Source organism: Aphelocoma coerulescens, chromosome 13 (assembly GCF_041296385.1).
Source record: "Aphelocoma coerulescens isolate FSJ_1873_10779 chromosome 13, UR_Acoe_1.0, whole genome shotgun sequence".
NCBI lineage: Eukaryota > Metazoa > Chordata > Aves > Passeriformes > Corvidae > Aphelocoma > Aphelocoma coerulescens.
Window position 1 is genome coordinate 5785601 of NC_091027.1, and position 16844 is coordinate 5802444.

Here is a 16844-nt window from a genome sequence, read left to right on the forward strand (position 1 = left end):
AAAAAGCGCTATTGTGCTTTGCAAGTAGTTCCTACACACAGTGTGATCTGTCCTGTGTTATGCAACACGTGAAGTTCTCATCTGGCCAGCAGAATGGTTAGCATTAAGCATTTAAAGCTTTTTTTTTTTTTCTTTTACAGTTATGTACTGAGTCAGCACAAACACGGCAGTGACAAGAGAAAGCATTTGGAGTTCTGAACCAGCTCAGCTCTGGACGGATTGAAGAAAACAAAATGTTCTTGCACACTGGTGCTAATGAAGCCTGGTTTGCGATGGCCTCACGTGTCATGGTTGATTGATTTTAAACTGTATTATGCAAAGGCAGCGGCATGTCTGCTCTGCTTGTGAGGCGCTGTAGAGCCCACACATGGTTGTGGAGTGAATCAGGAGGTGAGGGAAAGAATGAGGCAGGTCCCAGGCAAACAGCCCGGTGTCTCCCAGAGGAACTGGCTGGGGTGGTGAAACATGCTGCACTCCTCACCTGACAGCAGCTGCCCCTGGCAAAGGGCTGCTGCTCCCAGGCTGAGCCACACAAACAGGTTATTGTGCACTTTGCTGCATTGTTGGCTGTGGTGGCTAAAATCACCCTCATTTCATGGCTCAGGAGCCAGGAACGTGCCCTTCTTGAGGGGTAATCTGGACGCAAAACTGGTGAGGCCTCCTTGATGGCAATCTTTTTTTTTCAGTGAATAGCCAGGTTTTGCTGGAAAAATGAGCCATGAGAACTAAACCATGAAAGGAGAGCATCTGGTTTGAATGAGCTTTATCCACCTGAGAAATGCCCATGGGCGAACTGCTGAGGGAAGTGATGTGCAAGGTCCTTGGGAGCGGGGGAGAGAGAACCAAAGACTGACCCTGCAGATGGGGACATGGAACATGTCCGCTGCTGGGCAGAGTCCCAGACAGACTCCAGTGCTCCCAGGGTGACCGCTGTCCCTAATGCCATGCTCAGCTTTTCAGGGCAGTGTTACCAAATGTCACCCGAGCTTTCTCCAGTCTGGAGGGATCACTTAAAAAGATAACGGAGAAAGCAATGAAGCCTATCAAGCCCACATAAAATGCTTAGGTGCTGAGCTTTTAAAACTACTCATGAGCTGTTTCATGTAATTGCAGTACATTAGGAAACAAAACCTGCTCCACAGCCCAAACCTCTGCCAGCCACTCCCTCAGCAGGGCACAGGTTTCACCTGCACTGACATCCTGCTGGTGATCTCCCTCCCTGCGCAGCTCTTCCACTGTGTGCGTGGGTTTGGATTGTTTTTGGGGACACACAAATGAGCCCTTGGGGAATGTGCATCATCCTTATATAAAGTCTGATCTACTAAGCTCCAGAGTTGCCAGCTTTCAGCTGTTTTTCTCGGCACCTGCTACGCGAGAGCTACTGACCTTTTGTTGTATGACTCTGTGGTGAGGGAATGCATCTCCCTTGCACCAGGTTCAGCGTGCCCCAGACCGCCTGGGACCCCGTGCCCAGCTGGTGCAGAGCTCTCCTCCGCCCGGCGCACGGCTTCAGCCCGCACGTCCGACTCGTACCCCGCACCCCGGCTGCTCGGAGCCCGCCAGCATCCCTGCCTCCCGGCTCCGAAGCACCCCCCACCCCCCCGTGGCCCGGCTCGGGGGGTCGGCACCCCCCTGCACACCAACCCCCAGCCGGGGCCAGGGCCGCCCCTCGCCCTGCGCGGCGCCCCCGGTACCGCGGGCTCCGTTACGAAACGCGGCCGGGGCGGGGCGGCGCGGGCGGCGGCGGCCAATGGCGGCCCGGGGAGCCCCGCCACCGGCGCCCGCCCGGGGTCCCTCCGGCGGGACGGGGCGGGCCGGGCCAGGAGCCGCAGCTTCCGCCGGGCCGGCGGGGCCGGGAGCGCTGCGGAGCGCGCTCTGAGCGGCGGCCGGGGCGGGCGGGCACCGCCGGCTTTAGGGACAGCTCCCCCGACCGCTGCCATGAGCGGCCCCTCCAGCCCGAGCTCCCCGCCGCCCGGGGAGAGCCCTTCCAGGCAGCCCCTCGGGCTGGACCTGCTGCGCTGCCCCTGCTGCCGCCTGCTCCTCTGGGAGCCGGTGACCGCGTCCTGCGGCCACTCCTTCTGCAAGCCGTGCCTCGGCGGGGCCGGGCCGTCCCGCTGCCCGCTGTGCCAGGAGCGGCTGGAGCTGCTGGGCGTCGGGGCGGCCAGGTGCAGCGTGGTGCTGTGCGGGATCCTGGAGCGATGCGTGCAGCGGCAGCGGCGGCTGGCCGGGCTGGCGGAGCGCGTCCGCGACCGCCTCGCCCGCGGGGACGCGCGGGAGGCGCTGAGGATGGCGCAGAGAGGGGTCGAGCTGGGTAAGGACCACCGGGCTCAGGGGCTGGGAGTGCGGACGGTGGGGTGCGGGGTGCGAGGGGCCAGCCCAGCAGCAGAGACGGGGAGGCACGGGCTGGGCTGTTGCAGCAGGTGGGTACCGGTGTGGGTACCAATGTAGGTCACCGTGTCCCAGCAGCTCAGGGCACTCCAAGCCTGCACGGTCCAGAGCTGGAAGACGTGGGAAGCTGGAAGTGTTGTAAGGGAGGGCTGGTGTGGACGGGGATGGGAAGGGGGAACGCAGCTGCTGGGCGTTTGTTCCATATCCGTGGATGTCCCGAGGTGCTGGGGGCGGTGGGCTGTCAGGCAAACCGCGCTGCTCATCCCCTGCCAGGCCCGCTGCCTGTGTCCCATCGGCCACGTGCCTCTGGAGAGGGAAGTGCAGCAGATGCTCACATCTTGCAGCCCGGCAATATTTCAGGGTCAGAGGAAGAGCTCTGCCCAGGGGGTGGCCATTATGTTAAGTGGTTGGGACTTGTCCAGTCCGGGATGGACACGTCCTCTCCCCCCAAAGCCTGGCGAGGATACAGCCTTGGCGGAGCTGCTGTGCCAGCCCCATCGTGCAGGTCAGCCCCCGGCCCGGCCCCTTCTGCAGCCGGCTCTGGCGAGACATTTGGCTGCAGGGCCAGGATCGGGCCCGAGGGGTGGGGTTTGATCTGCTTCAATGTGTGGCTGTAAGTGGATTTCTTGGAAAGTTAATACTTAAATAAAAGGGGTTATACAATACGTCTGGAGCAGGGGGTTGGGGCGACGGAGGCAGAATTTCCTTTCTCCACGTCGTTTCTATGACAGCACTGAGCTCCCCTCCCGCAGCGCAGGCTCTTATTCATCGCCTGCTGCAAGACAGGTGCCAGAGGTTCAGGGTAAGCCTGGAAACGAAGGGCTGAGCAGACCGGTCGATCCTGGTGTTGGCAGCAGAAAACAGGTCCTTTTATGCAACCTCCAGAGGCATCCGTCTCTCGCTGCACACCCTCCTTCAGAGCAAAGGCACATGTACACTTCTCTAGTACTTATTTTCCAGGCTTTTGCCTGATCGGGGTGTACAATCACACATTTCTTTAAAAATCCCTTGTGCGCATAAAGAGGAAACATTGCAAACTCTGTCCTCCCTCTTCCCTGCACATTCTGTTCCCCGAAAGACAGGAAAGTCTGGCTGAGGGCGACAAGGAAATTGCAGTCACAGCCTCAGCTCCAGTGAACCCGTGCTTGCTGCCAGGGGCTGCCAGGCTCAGCCACGTGGGTGGTGCTTTCAGGATGCATTTTTCAGCTCCTGCAGCCTGCAGCCAGCTTTCGGCTGCACAACTTTTTACGGGCTGCCTTTCACTTTGAAACAGAACCAGTGATAAATGTTAGACCCTCGGGAATATTTTATTTGTGGTTCAGTGTGGTGTGATAGGGCCGGTTTGCAGTGCCCTGCTCAGCTCAGCCTGTAGCCCAGCTCGCTTTGCTTGGGTGGAAGTAAACTGTCAACTTTTTATCTTCATGTTTTCTGAGTGAACACCAGAAAAATGCAGTGTAACGTGTAGCACAGGAGGCCCTCTGACATGCCTGGAGCATGGAGGCTGGCAAGTCTGTGAGGCTGCCAGCTGGCTGATGGCCCTAGAGTTTAATGATATCATAGATCAAAAATAGCTGTAGCAGCAGAGAAATGCAGGATTCATTGCCCTGTTTTACACATCTGGAATGGGCTTTTTTTTGCCAAATCAGTTGCTCTATTGCTGGGCTTGGCAAATGTTTGAATGGGTTTGCCCACACGGAAAATAAGCATCTGGACTTTGTACGTATTTGTTCATCCTTACCTGGCCTCAGGGGCTGGGATATTTCACCTCTGGATGGGTGCTTGTGGGATGGGGTACTGAGCAGCAAGTTCCTATGTTTCCTGACTCGAGCCCTAGGGTCTTGGCTAATATTATAAAGGAAAACAAGTTGCCAGGGACCAGGTGTTGCTCTGCTGCACAGCTCAGCATGGCCAGTGGAGAAGTGGTGCAGGAGTGGCTGTGCCTGGCTCTGCTGCTCTCTGGGTTAGGGTGACACCAGGCAGGGAGCAAAGTCTCCCTATGCTCCATGCTGGGCGTGGGGACAAGGAGGCAATAGCCATGGCAGAGTTTCCTCCTCTGTGATAAGCAGTGGTGTGTGCCTGGGCAGGGTGACAGCAGGGGCAGGCAGGGAAAGGGGCAGATGCTTCCTGCACCGGGCTGTCATGGGGCTGCCAGTCCCGACCTGCAGCTTGCTGGCAGAGCTGCGTCAGCACCGTGTTTGAACTGGGCCAGGAGGAAATGCTGCTGGGCTTGGAAGTGCAGGAGACATCACTAACAGTGATGTTTCCTGATGATTGTTGATCAGCTGCCAGCCAGGCCCGTGACCCAGCTTGCCCCTGAGAGAGCTCCTGGCCCTTCAGCAAGGCAATGTTGCCCACACCACATTTGCCACAGCAAATGCAGCAGCAGTGCCTGAGAATGGTGCCTTATTTATGATACAGGGCTGGCTTCAGTGCCAGCATCCTGCAGGGCCACCACAAGTTACCTGTGCTGGACCTACCATCATCCCCCAGGGAACTGGGAGCCAGTGGGGGGACCTGCATGACACTGGAGGCCTCCCCAAATGGACCAGAGAGCAACAAGTCTCCAACCCCATCCCTCAGCAGCTTTGAGCCGATGCTCAGAGCTGGGGGGATGCAGGGCTGGAGGCACAGACCTGTTACCTGAGCTGGAAAACCAGCACTGCACTGGATGTAGGTCACCTCCATGAGCTGTGATGTAACGGGGTGGGTCTGGGCATCTCTGCTTTCCAAACCCACAAACATTGCCACACCTGGTTACTCCATGAGTGTGGGCTCTTGGGGTGCTGCTTCCTCGCTCTCCCTGACATCCCCCAACCCAATTCTGCCACTGGCAGTGCTGATAGGAAGGAAGGTCTTTATGTGGTTTTCTGAGGAAGGAAAGAAGAGGATATCGCTGCCAGTTATTTAGAAAAGGGCAGGAGCATGTAATGCTTGGTGTTATGACTAGCAGTGGCTGTGGGACCTGTGCTCCCAGCCCCCTGACATCCCATCAGTGACATCTTGCTGACAAGGAACTGGATGCTCAGTTCTCTTCCTCTGTTTTGGGAAATCTCAGCCTTTCTCATACTTGGAAACCCCAAGTCAAGGGGTCAACGCCAAGCCAAAGGTCCTGTGGTGCAGACAGATTCTTACACCCCTCTGGCTTCTCATCTGCCCCAGGAGAGCAGTGACAGCCAGGTAGGTCTTGGAATTAAGGTATCCAGCACTGCAGTCTTGTTTGGTAACGTGTTATTGTGACTCTGCTAGATGAGTCACATCGCAGAGCCTCCTGTGGCCACAGCCCTGTAGGGACTACGTGTATGGTAGAGTTTTTATGCTGCATCCCAAAAAGATGGATGAAAGCCCAGATCCCAGCATGGCTGAGCCCCGAGGCAATGGTGGGGCCTCTAGGCTGAGAGTGTTTGGGGAAGATGGAGGAAAAAACAAAGGGAAGAGCCTCAAAGAGTTTAAAACTGGGTATTTAGGGGAAATAATTTCCTTGCAGAAACTTACAGGACCTGTGACTCCTAATGAAGAGCACTGCAGGACCAGGCTGTGCTCAGCGTGAGGCAGTGGCACAGGGACTGACTGTCCCACTGTGGTGGCCTCTCCCCAGCCTCACCCAGCCCCACTGCCTCACCATGGGCTCATCACACGAGTGACCACATTTCTCTTTCCAGCCCTGGACTGCAGCTCCTTGCGGCTGTGCCGGGCAGAGGCGTTCGTGGCGCTGGGGCAGTATCCTCAGGCACTGGAGGACCTGGATGCTGTGTGCAGGGCTGAGCCTGGAGACCACCAGGTGAGTGAAGGCCACATCCACTGGAGCCAAATATTATTGTACAGGAGCAGTTCCCCCCCTCCTGAATTCTCCAAGCCAGTGGATTTATCCTGCTCAGAAATGCACTTGACAGACCCATTTTAGGTTGCTAACCCAGGTGGCAGGTGCTGTGTTGCTCTCACAGGAGAGATCTGGCACCGTGTCCTTCTTTCCCTCCTTCTCCAGCTCTCCCTAGGCTTGGCTTTTGCAACTGCTGCACTTTGGAGAGTCCTGGGTTTTTTTAGCCAAGTCTGAGCAGGGGATCAGTGACATATCCGAGTGCTTTGGTTTGGGATGGGAGCAGGCAGGAGGGACATTCCCCCAGGGCTTGCATAGGAGCTGAAGGGGCACACGCTCAGCTGGTCACTGTCTCATAATCACCACAGGTTTTTCTGCTCTGCAGGCCTTCTTCGGGAAAGGGAAGGTGCTTCTGGAGATGGGACAGAGAGCTGAAGCCCTGCTGGCCTGGGAGCACTGCCTGACACTCAGTCCCCATTTCCAGCTGGCTCAGAGAGAGATGGAGAAGGTGTGTGGGCTCTGCCATGGTGGGTTCCTGGGCTCTCACATCACACAGGGAGATGTCCTTCTCCTCTGAAGAACTCAAGAGAGTGCTCAGTCAGCACAGACACCTCCTGCAGTGAGCAGAAGGGTGCTTTGGGGAAAAAGAGGGAGCCTGGCAGCCCTCCCACCTCCCTGCTTTTTCCTCCTAGCATCCCCCAACCCTTGCTTTGTCCATGCAGATCCTTGGGGAAGCCGATGCTCCTCAGCCACACACAGCTGCTGCACACCTGGGTGATGCTCACCTGAGCTCAGCTGGTTCCCTGGTCAGTGGAGGGAGCACAGCACTCCCATCTTCCACACAAGCTCAGGTAAGAGCCTGCAATATCTGAGTTTGCAAGGAGACTTAATGCCCTTCTGGGACATCCCACTTGTCCAGTGACAGGAAAGGAGGTGTGATACGGGGAGATTGTGCAGGACATGTAGCCATGTTTACCTGGTGGTGTGCTGGGATGAGAATCTGCAGGTTGTGGAGGGTGGGAGAGCAGGTACCATCGGGGCTGATGCCATGGGGACTCAGGAAATAGAGGAGACTTCCTCTCTCTGTTCATCTCACTACATTCAGGAAGAAAAAAAAGAAAAAAAGTGAGTTTCAATTTTTTTCATCTAAAAAAACACACTTGAGAATAGTTCAGACCATTAGCAGCTGTTAAGGGCAGCTTGTATTTTTCTCTTTGCTGTCTGTAAACAAACTTAGGGGGTTTGGAGAGAAGAGGGAATTCAGAAAATGGGCTCAGATACATCCAAATAGCAGTTGGTAGGTCTGGCCAGAGTGAACCCATGTTTTAACCATGTGATGGGCAGCAATGTTCAGGCCATGCTCCTGCTGTCCTGCAGATGCAAGGTGTTAATGTACAGCAGCACACCGGAAAACCTCCCGGTGCCATCAGGCTTGGTGGGACAGATGGGGCTGTGCATTCAGAGGGAGAGGAGGGTTTGGGCTCAATTTCATCTTGCTGTGCCTAGGATCAGGAGAGAGAGCTGGCAGATGGCCGAGGGGATGCTGGGTCTGGGCACAGCCAGGGCACAGCCACCCCTTCCCAGCCGGGGCGACAGCAAGAACCGGAGACTTCAGCAGAGAGTCAGGGCCAGTGGTTGTTGGGTGAGTGTCATCAAAGGTACCACAGTGTTGTCTCATGTAAAATACTTCTTTTAAATCCATTTTGGCACTGAAAACTTGGTGTTTGCACTGTATCCTGCTCAACAAACAAATATCCCATGGGCACATGATGGGGCAGCTCTGGCCAGGACATTGTCTGCTTGTCATGGACGTGAGGAGGATCCACCTGATCTTCCTGTGTTGAGCTGATGAACTTTTGGCTCCAGCTTGGTGACAAGTTCTTGCTAAAGCCAGTCATCACTTGTTCCCTCTGTGGAGTCAGGACAGCCTTTCTTTGGTTCCCATGGGTTTAGATGGGTTTTGGTTTAGAATAAATTTCCATGTGGGGGTCAGGACATGCCATGAGCTGGGGAAGCAGCACCTCCATTAGCATTAACTTGCCATCAGTGTCCAGCCAGGTGGCTGCCACATACCTGGGTTTGCATAAAGCAGTGATGGCTCATGGCAGGTCTCCAGAGACTTCCATCCTGGAGCTTCTTGGTCCATCTCACTGCCCAGTGCCTCAGTTTCCCTGCCTGAAAAAGGAGATACCACCTTTCTCCACCACGTACCATGAGACCCACTGACACTCCAGCTATGGATGAACATGGGTGGGTTAACAGAGGGGTTTATGTTGCATTTCCTAGTGGTTTTGTTTTTCTTTGACACTTTCAAAGCACTTTGTAGGGCAGTTATGCCTCAGAACAAGGTCAGAAAGCAAAGATTAATTTTCTATATTGAAATGGGGGGTTGTCTTCTCTTCTCTTCTGCCACTAGATAACAAGGAGGAAACAGCAGCAGCAAAGTGTACCCAGCCATGCCTCGGGGAGTCACTGAGCATCTCTGACTTGGAGTGCTCCCTCTGCATACGGTGAGTTCTCCAGCAGGAGAGCCTTAAGGATGAGGAATTAGCACCTGATGGGTTTTCTTTACTGGTGTGCATCTTTCTTCACATCTTTGTAGAAGCTCAGTCCTGAGTACTGCTGATATGTAGGTTTCAGTAGAGATGAGAGGGGAAGGCAGGGGCATGGGACACCCTGCCAGGTGGCAGAAGCTCAGATCACCCTGTCTCAGGGCACAGCATCACTGTGGCTGTATCCCTTGGGACATAGATGTGGAGGTGGGGATGTTCAGTGGGGTCAAAGACCAAAAGCAGTGGTTGCCCTTTGTACCTGCAGGCTTTGCCCAGGGAAATTCCATCCATGATGGGGATATTGCAGACCTAGAGAGGAACATTTCTGAGCTCTTTGCCTGGTGCAGGTGGAAAAGGGAACAGGGTAGAGCCTGTGTTTGTCTGCTGGCTCAGGGCTGGGGAGGGGCTGGTGGTGTAGTGCCACAGGGCATGCTGAAAGCAGGCTGTTATTCCTGGTGTGTCCCAGGACGTGGGGGAGTTGTGCAAGCGGCTGCTGGCAGAGAGCTGGGTGGGTGTTGCACCGCCAGACGCGCAAGTCGGTCAAGGTCTCCTGCACGGCAGCTTTTTCCAGGTCTGGGCATGGCATGGGGGAGGGAAATTTAGGCTGAATCTGATCTGAATTATGTGAATTTGGGTCTCTTCTGAAAGCAGAAAACAGTGTTCAGGAGGAGTCAGGGCTTCCCCAAGACCTTAATTTAATTTCTGATCCTGGAGCTACTTGTGGGCAACTCGAGTGCTTGTTGCTGGCTCTGTTCCTGGAGCAGGGGAGAAGGAGGCACTTTCCTGTCACTGCCTGTTGGATTACACACTGCTGTGGGTGTCTGGGGAACCACAGCCCTGGCAGGACCAAGGGGTGCCATGTACTGATGGGGTCCACTGGGATTCCATCGAGACCCAGCAGAGATGGGGAGCAGAGCTCAGGCCAGGAACATCATTGTGCAAGCCCAGCAGTCTGAGCCCAGACTTTCTAATTAAAAGACTAATTAAAGTCTGTCTCTGCTGGAGTTATCTGTGCTCCTTTCCCTTTGTTGTTCTCTGCAATCCATTGACTGTGATCATCCTTTGCAGGATGTTCTTTGAGCCAGTGACAACGCCCTGTGGTCACACCTTCTGCAAGGAGTGCCTCGAACGCTGCCTGGACCACCGGCCCAACTGCCCCCTCTGCAAACAGAGCCTGAGAGAGGTGAGGGCATGAGTCCCAAGGGATGGAGCCCGAGGGAGAGCTGGGAACCAGCTCCAGCTGCTGGCTGTGTGCCCAGGGCTGAGGTGGGAAGGTGCAGTGCTCTTAAATTAGCAGCTCCCTGGCACGGTGGTGTCATCTCCACTCACATGGGAATGACCAGACAGTTGATAATTAAGACCAAGAGATTCATTTCCACAAGATGCCACAGTGATTTAGTGAGATTGTAAACAGGAGAAAAGAGACAGAGAAAAGCAAATCCTAATTACTTTAAAAAATGGAAATGGATGGGAAACCTGCTAGCCTGGAGATTTGCTTTAATCTTTAATGAAAAGGGATTCGGATGAGACCATCAGGGAAATTAGGTTGTCATACAAGGACTGCATCACTGTCAGAGACAGGACGCTGCATTGGATGGGCCCTGGCTCTGAGCTGTGTCTGGAGGTCTCGGTGGAGCTGACATCCCATCCTGCTCAATGGCTCAACATCCCCCAATGGGTTTTATCCTTGACTTTCTCTGGTCTAAAATTACCTTCAGTTCCAATAAATTGAGCGTGATTCAGAGTCCGGCAGAGCCCCAGGGCTTCCTCCCTGCTCTTCTCCAACCTATTTTTGGGTCTAATTCCTTTTAGTACCTGAAGGCTGGGAGGTACAGCCCCACGGTGCTGCTGCAGGACATCATGCTGGCCACCTTCCCCACACAGCTGGCTGAGCGCCGGGAGCTGCACCGGGCAGAGATGGCAGAGCTCTCCAAGTAAGCAGGGAGTGCTCCTGTGTGTGTGTGTGTGCACATGGGGACTTGGAATGCGCTCTGAGGGGGCTGTCCACACCCCATAGCATTGCTCTGGCTTGGTTCTGCTCAAGTGATGCCTGTCCCACCTCCAGGACGACATTGCAGCAGTGCTGGTGGGTGTGGACATGGCTGGTGGGGCACCTGGGGGCGAGGGACCATCTTTGCAAGGAGCTGGTTTGTGGGCAGAATGTGTCTTTGGTCTCTTGGTGAGCCAAGTGGAAGCTTTAGTGTTGCTCTGCTCACTTCTTGTGGGAAAGGACACACCTGGTTTGGGGGAGCAGCTGATGCAGAGCTATTGGGATGAGATTTGCTTAGGGAGGCATCACAGTGGTTTCTCCTTCTGTCCCTCAGCCTGACCAAGAACATCCCCATCTTCGTGTGCACGATGTCCTTCCCTGGCATCCCCTGCCCTCTGCACGTCTTCGAGCCTCGGTACCGCCTGATGATCCGGCGGTGCCAGGAGAGCGGCTCCAGGAGGTTCGGCATGTGCATATATGAGAATGGGAAAAGGTGAGCTCCTGGGCAAGCCTCCCCCTGCCCCAGCTGATTTGGCCCTCTCTGCCTCAGCCCCAAATGTCTAAAATACTGAGTAGAAAGATTCCCTATCAGTGGCATCTCTCAGAAAGAGTCAGCAGGGAGGTGGTGTGTTCCCCACACTGCAGAGTGAAATGGGATCAAGTAATGAGACCAGCACTGGAGCTGCACAGAGCCAGTGGTGGCTGTTAAACACAACATTCTTGGAACAGCTTCTGACTCAGGATGTCTCTGAGCTCCATGGTTCTCTGGCTGTGACCTCCAGCTCCTCTTAGTGAGCATTGGGAGGAGGCTTGACTGAATATCTGAATTTGCCCCTGCCCAGACAGCTTGTTCCTGGGCCTTTTCCTGCTTTGGAGATGGTACCTTCAGGAGAAGCAGCCCTCTTGCCACCCATTACCCCAGCTCAGCCCCTGTTTTCTGTCCCTGTGTCCCTGCAGCTTTGCTGACTACGGCTGCATGCTGGAGATCCGTCAGGTGGAGCTGCTGGCGGACGGGAGGTCCTTGGTGGACACCATCGGCCGGCAGCGGTTCCGGGTGCTGAGCCGCGGGCACAGGGATGGCTACCACACCGCTGACATCGAGTACCTGGAGGACAGGAAGGTGAGGGCTGGGCCAAATCCTGGGCTGCAGTGGGACAGAACCTCCCCATGGACACCTGTGTCCCTCTTGTGTCCGTTCAGGTGTCCGGGGAGGAGCTGCAGGAGCTGCAGTGCCTGCACGAGAGCACCTATCGCCTGGCCCAGCGGTTCTGTGAGCACGGAGACCTCACCTCCAGGCACATCCTGATGCAGCATGGTCCACTGCCTGAGAAGGAAGAGGACATCCAGGTAATGCCCTGAGGGAAGGGATGCATTAAACCGAGTACCAAGAGAGCCTCTGAAGTGGTGCTGTTCTGCACTAACCACCCTGCTTCCCTACTCGGCTTCCCCCCAGCAGTAACAAAACAAATCCAGTTTTTCACTCCTGTTGCAGCATCTCTCATTCATAGAGTTGGTAGGGCTTGTCTTGTAAAACTGCTTGATGTTTCTTTATGGTTTTAAACTGTTCTTGGAAATGGAGCACTGAGTTCTAAAATCTTTCCCAGAGTCTTTTCCTAAATGAGAACTGAGGAACTGTGTGGGTTTGAAAACACTTTGGGAAAAAGCAACAAAACAAATTGGCAAAAAACCCTGCAGCTTGTTGAGTCTGCAGTCTCCTTTCTCACTGTGATCCTCTGAGACAGCCACAGCTGGTCAGAGGTGAGGAGCTAAGAGGACAGGATCCAATTTGCTTGTTATACTGCTCTGACAAATTCAGATTCTGTAGGAAAAAAAATCCCAAAATTTAATTTTCACTCCTTTAGGAAAGTGTTTCCTCTCTGGATCATTACAAATATACTCTTGCTGGCTTGTCCCAGGCTAAGGCTGTCCTGGCCAGTAGTCACATTAATGACGTGCTCTGGAATTACAAAACTACTCACCCTTCCTTCAGCTGAATTGAGCTTTTCCCTCATAGTTTGGCTCAGGTTATAAAAAAGCCACTTTACAAAAGCAGTGCCCAACAGCTGTGCCTGCATGGCCTGCACCTCACCTCTTCAAATGATGGCCAGTGTCCCAAAAACATTGACCATGCAGGATTTGGGCCATGTTTACAAAAAGCACCAGCTTAAACAAGGAAATGCACAAGATACTTCATTGTCTCTTTAGTATAGACTTTTTACCAGCTACATCTGCATCTGGAGGCTCCCTGGGGAATGCTTGTCTGGAAATTAAATTAGTTTGCCCAGCAGTTTCGAGCTTGGACAGACAAAAGGCTGTTCAGGGGAGTACCTTGCCCAAAGCTGGCGTTGCTGTCCTGACAAGAGCAACTGTTTCCCATCAGATGCTGCCTGAAGGCCACCCTTGCGTTCACCTCGCAGCTCCTGATGTGGGGATCTCTCCCTCTCTCCTCTCCAGGCTTCAGCAGACGGCCCGACGTGGTGCTGGTGGCTCCTGTCCATCCTGCCCCTTGACCCGTCCTACCAGCTGACCCTGCTGTCCTGCACGTCGCTGCGCGCCCGCCTGTCGCAGCTGCAGCACATCCTCACGGCCCTGCTGCAGCAGCCCCCGCCCCGGCACCTCCTGCCCGAGCGCAGCCCCCGCGGCCGCGTCTGACCCGCCCTGCCCTCCCTCGGGACTCACCTCCACCCTTGGCTTTCTCTCTGTGTTGCTCCACGGTTTGAGTGTGGTTTGAGCCCCCCCCTCCCCGCCAAAATAGTGACCTCAGCCGTGAGCTGGGCACCCTCTGCCCGGCTGCAGCAACAGCGACACTGTGCCATCCGGGCCACCTCTGTGAGCTGCTTGGTGCCACTGCTGCCGTGCTGTGCCACCAAAGGGGATACTGGGATGGAGAGCTGGGTGGTGTCTCCAAAGCCCAAATCACTTGCTGAGTGGCTTCTGCACGGAGGAGGATTCTCCTTAGGGCAGAGGACTGAGTGCAGGGATTGCCTCACTTTTGGTTCTTTCACTTTGAAGGACAGCTTAGGGGTTTTATACATGGTCCTGCCCCCTGCAGCAGATTTAGAGGCTGGGGAGAGGTGGCATTGGGGAAGCAGAGAAGTGCTTCCCCCGTCCTGGGGAGCTGACTGTGCCACTGCTTACAGCTTTGACTTAGTTTGTATTTGAACAAGAAGAAAGGTTAAATTAAACAGTCTGAAACTCATGGTCCTGCTTCTAACCACCTCCATGGCCACATGGTGAGGAGATGGTTCTCTTTGAATGCTCTCAGGTCAAGACATCCCCTTCCCACTGCTCTACTCGGTGCTGTGCTGTGTTTGCTTGCCAGGGCACTGCCAGGCACTCTCCTGACTGCTGGCTCCAATGCTGTGAAGTACCATGGGAGGGGGCAATATGTCATCTTTGGTGCTTTTCCCCCTACCCAAAGGCTACTGTTCCCAACCCTGGCTGGGTTCAGATTACAGGGTCGAACCTGGGGGCTGGGAGGAGCTGATAGCACAAGGGAGTTAACTCAGAAAGTTTTGTTGTGAGACTTTCTGCTCCTTGACTAATGCAATTTTTCCCTGTTCGATGTTTCTCGTGAACTTTCTGCCTCCTCAGGAGAAAATCAGGATCTGAGCCAAAGCTGGACCCTTGCACTTGGGACCCAGAATAGTTCAGTGTCCCTCAAAAGAGCGCAGTGAAGTCAAAGGGATCCACATCTCCAGAGAGGCAGGGAGGGGGTAGGATCAGTGACTGAGGCCATGAGCCACATGTCAGGGAGCGAGTGCTTGGCTGCTGCTTGTCTCTAGACACAGGGCAAAGACTCTCTTTGGACAGAGCAGGCCGCCATGGAAGTCCTGAAGATTTGGGATTTTTGTTTTCATCCATAATTTCAGTGGCTTTGGATTCAATTCTAGGAGTGACAGCCACTCAGTCATTGGATTAACATTGCTTCTGGAATTTTATCCCTGCATTTCTCAAAGGCCCCACACCCCCTCAGAGAGCTGTGGGGGAGCAGATCAGTGCAGTGATCCTTACTGCATGTGTTGCTGGGCTGAGCCTGGGGTGGGAGACTGGGCGTAGCTCCAGAGAGGTCCCTGCTCAGGGCCACCACCTTTCCCTGTCCTTCTGCCTCCCGGAGTGAGAAGTCCCTGTCCCTCCTCTTCATCAAAGTGCCTCCCTGGAGCGACAGTCAGGAACTGAGGGCTTTCTCCCCAGGAATCTCTGTGAGCACAGGGCAGCTGAGGACAGCTCGGAGCTGGATTTGCTCCTCTACCTTTGAGCTGTGCTGCTGGCCCAGGAGCACCACGATTCCCAAGGAGCCATATCCCTGGGATGTCAGATTGGCATGGGCTGGGGTAGGTGATGAAGGGATGCTCTGTGGTCCCAGGGCAGGTGGCAGGATGACACTGAAGTTTGGCAAGTGCCTTTCTTTTCCCCAGGATCAGTGTGGGCTCACGCAGTGACATCGCCACCCCAAGCCACTCATGTGCCCCCTGAGTTGCCATTTCCCCAGGGCTGAGAGGTCCCTGTGGATCTCTCCAGCAAGGGGCTGGCATGGGGGCACGCAGGGAGAAGTGTGGCTCTGCACCGTGTCACACTGGGGAGGAGCCAGGGACCAGAGCTGCATCTGCCTGGCTGCTTTGGGAAGGGATCCGTGCAACTCGCTCCAGTTTGCTTGGAGCACCTTTGTGGTTTTTATTACTATCTTTGCTCTTGGAATTAAATTTTCTTTCTGGTCATTGAAATAAAGACCTTTGTTGTTGTTGTTTTGTTGCTGGTGTTTAACTTTCAGCTGCTTGTTAATAAAAGTGCTTGGGCATCCCCAGGGAGATCTGGGGACAGGTGGAGAGGTGACACCCTTCAGACAGCAAGGTAGGGACAGTGATCACGGTCCAGCAAGGGCAGATGGCAAGAAGGGGAAGAAATAAAGTGGTTTTGCTAGCAGAAAACGTGAAATAAGACAGGAAGAATAATCTGCCTGTCTTTGCAGCTAAAGGCTTTGGGGAAGGATGGGAGCAGAGATGCTGAGCAGTGTGGAATGACCCTGGAGGCAATGTCCCCAAATGCTGTGGTGAGCATCTGTCCCTGTCCTGCCTTTGCAACCATGGGCAGAGGGCTGTGAGCTGGGAGTAGGTTAGATTTTGGCAGCTGGTATCAGGGATGAGAGATGATCCAGGGAGATGTGCACAGGCTCTAAAATGAAAAGGTGGTCCTACATGTAAGGTGATGCCCTGCTGGGACAGCTCTCGCCTGTCTCTTGCTCCCAAGTCTCCTCTTCCCTGGGCTTCCCAGAGGTGCCATCCAGAACCAAGGGCAAGAAGGGAAGTGCCCAGCTGTGCTGTGCATCTTTCCTGGGAACATGGAATAGCAGTCACAGAAAGGCAGAGGGCTCAAGTGGTCTGAGATGGTGGATAACCCTAAACAGATCCCATGCCTCAAAGCAGTGCCCCTGGTATCCCATTAATAACTGCTTCCGTGAGGAATTATACCTTGAATTCCTCCCTAGCAATGCTCTACAGAAGCAGCTGTGCCCTGATGAAGCCCAGCTGTGAGCTGTGGCCGGTGCCAGCCCTTCTGGTGGCTCTGGCAGCCCAGGCCTTGTGCCCGACCTGTGGCTGGTGTGTGCCCGGGAGTCTGGGGCTGACAGCAGATCCCTTTGCCGTGTTGCCCTGCTCCCACTAGATGTCAGGAAGAGGCTGAGTGCGGGCGAGGAGGAAGGCACAGCACAGGGGATGTGCAGCATCGGTTGTTGCCAGAGCCTTTGGCTTTTCTCACCATCAGCCCCAAAATCAGCCCTACTCCCAGCCCTGGCCCCAAACGGGCTGCCCCGAGCACTCCCTCAGCACAGAAGGAGAGCTGGGGACCTGGGCAGGTCACTGTGAGTCCACCTGCAGCTCCCCCAGCACGCAAGGTCTGTGCTGCAGGCTCCTCTCCCCACTCCAGCCAGTTGGCTCTCCTGGGACTGGAGCAGGGCACTGGGGCAGCTGGGGGTGTCCTGCTCCCCATCCTCTTCCAGATGTCCTGCTGGGCACGGCCGCAGCTTGGAGGTGGGAAGTGAAGCAACCCGATGTCCCAGCACACAGCTGGGGCAGAACAGCATCCCACAGCCCCTTCTGAAGGC

General features: G+C 55.0%; 1 protein-coding gene across 1 annotated transcript; it reads left to right on the forward strand.

Annotated features, from left to right (window-relative positions):
* Nucleotides 1-1789: 1789 nt before the first annotated feature.
* LOC138118079 (LON peptidase N-terminal domain and RING finger protein 1-like) lies at nt 1790-15487 on the forward strand. The gene is made up of 12 exons (XM_069028867.1): nt 1790-2311; nt 6048-6166; nt 6588-6710; nt 6925-7053; nt 7709-7844; nt 8619-8712; nt 9823-9937; nt 10567-10688; nt 11079-11237; nt 11702-11864; nt 11945-12091; nt 13199-15487. Exons 1-12 carry the CDS (start codon nt 1939-1941, stop codon nt 13394-13396), a joined length of 1878 nt encoding a protein of 625 aa, XP_068884968.1. The 5' UTR covers nt 1790-1938; the 3' UTR covers nt 13397-15487.
* Nucleotides 15488-16844: the final 1357 nt, after the last annotated feature.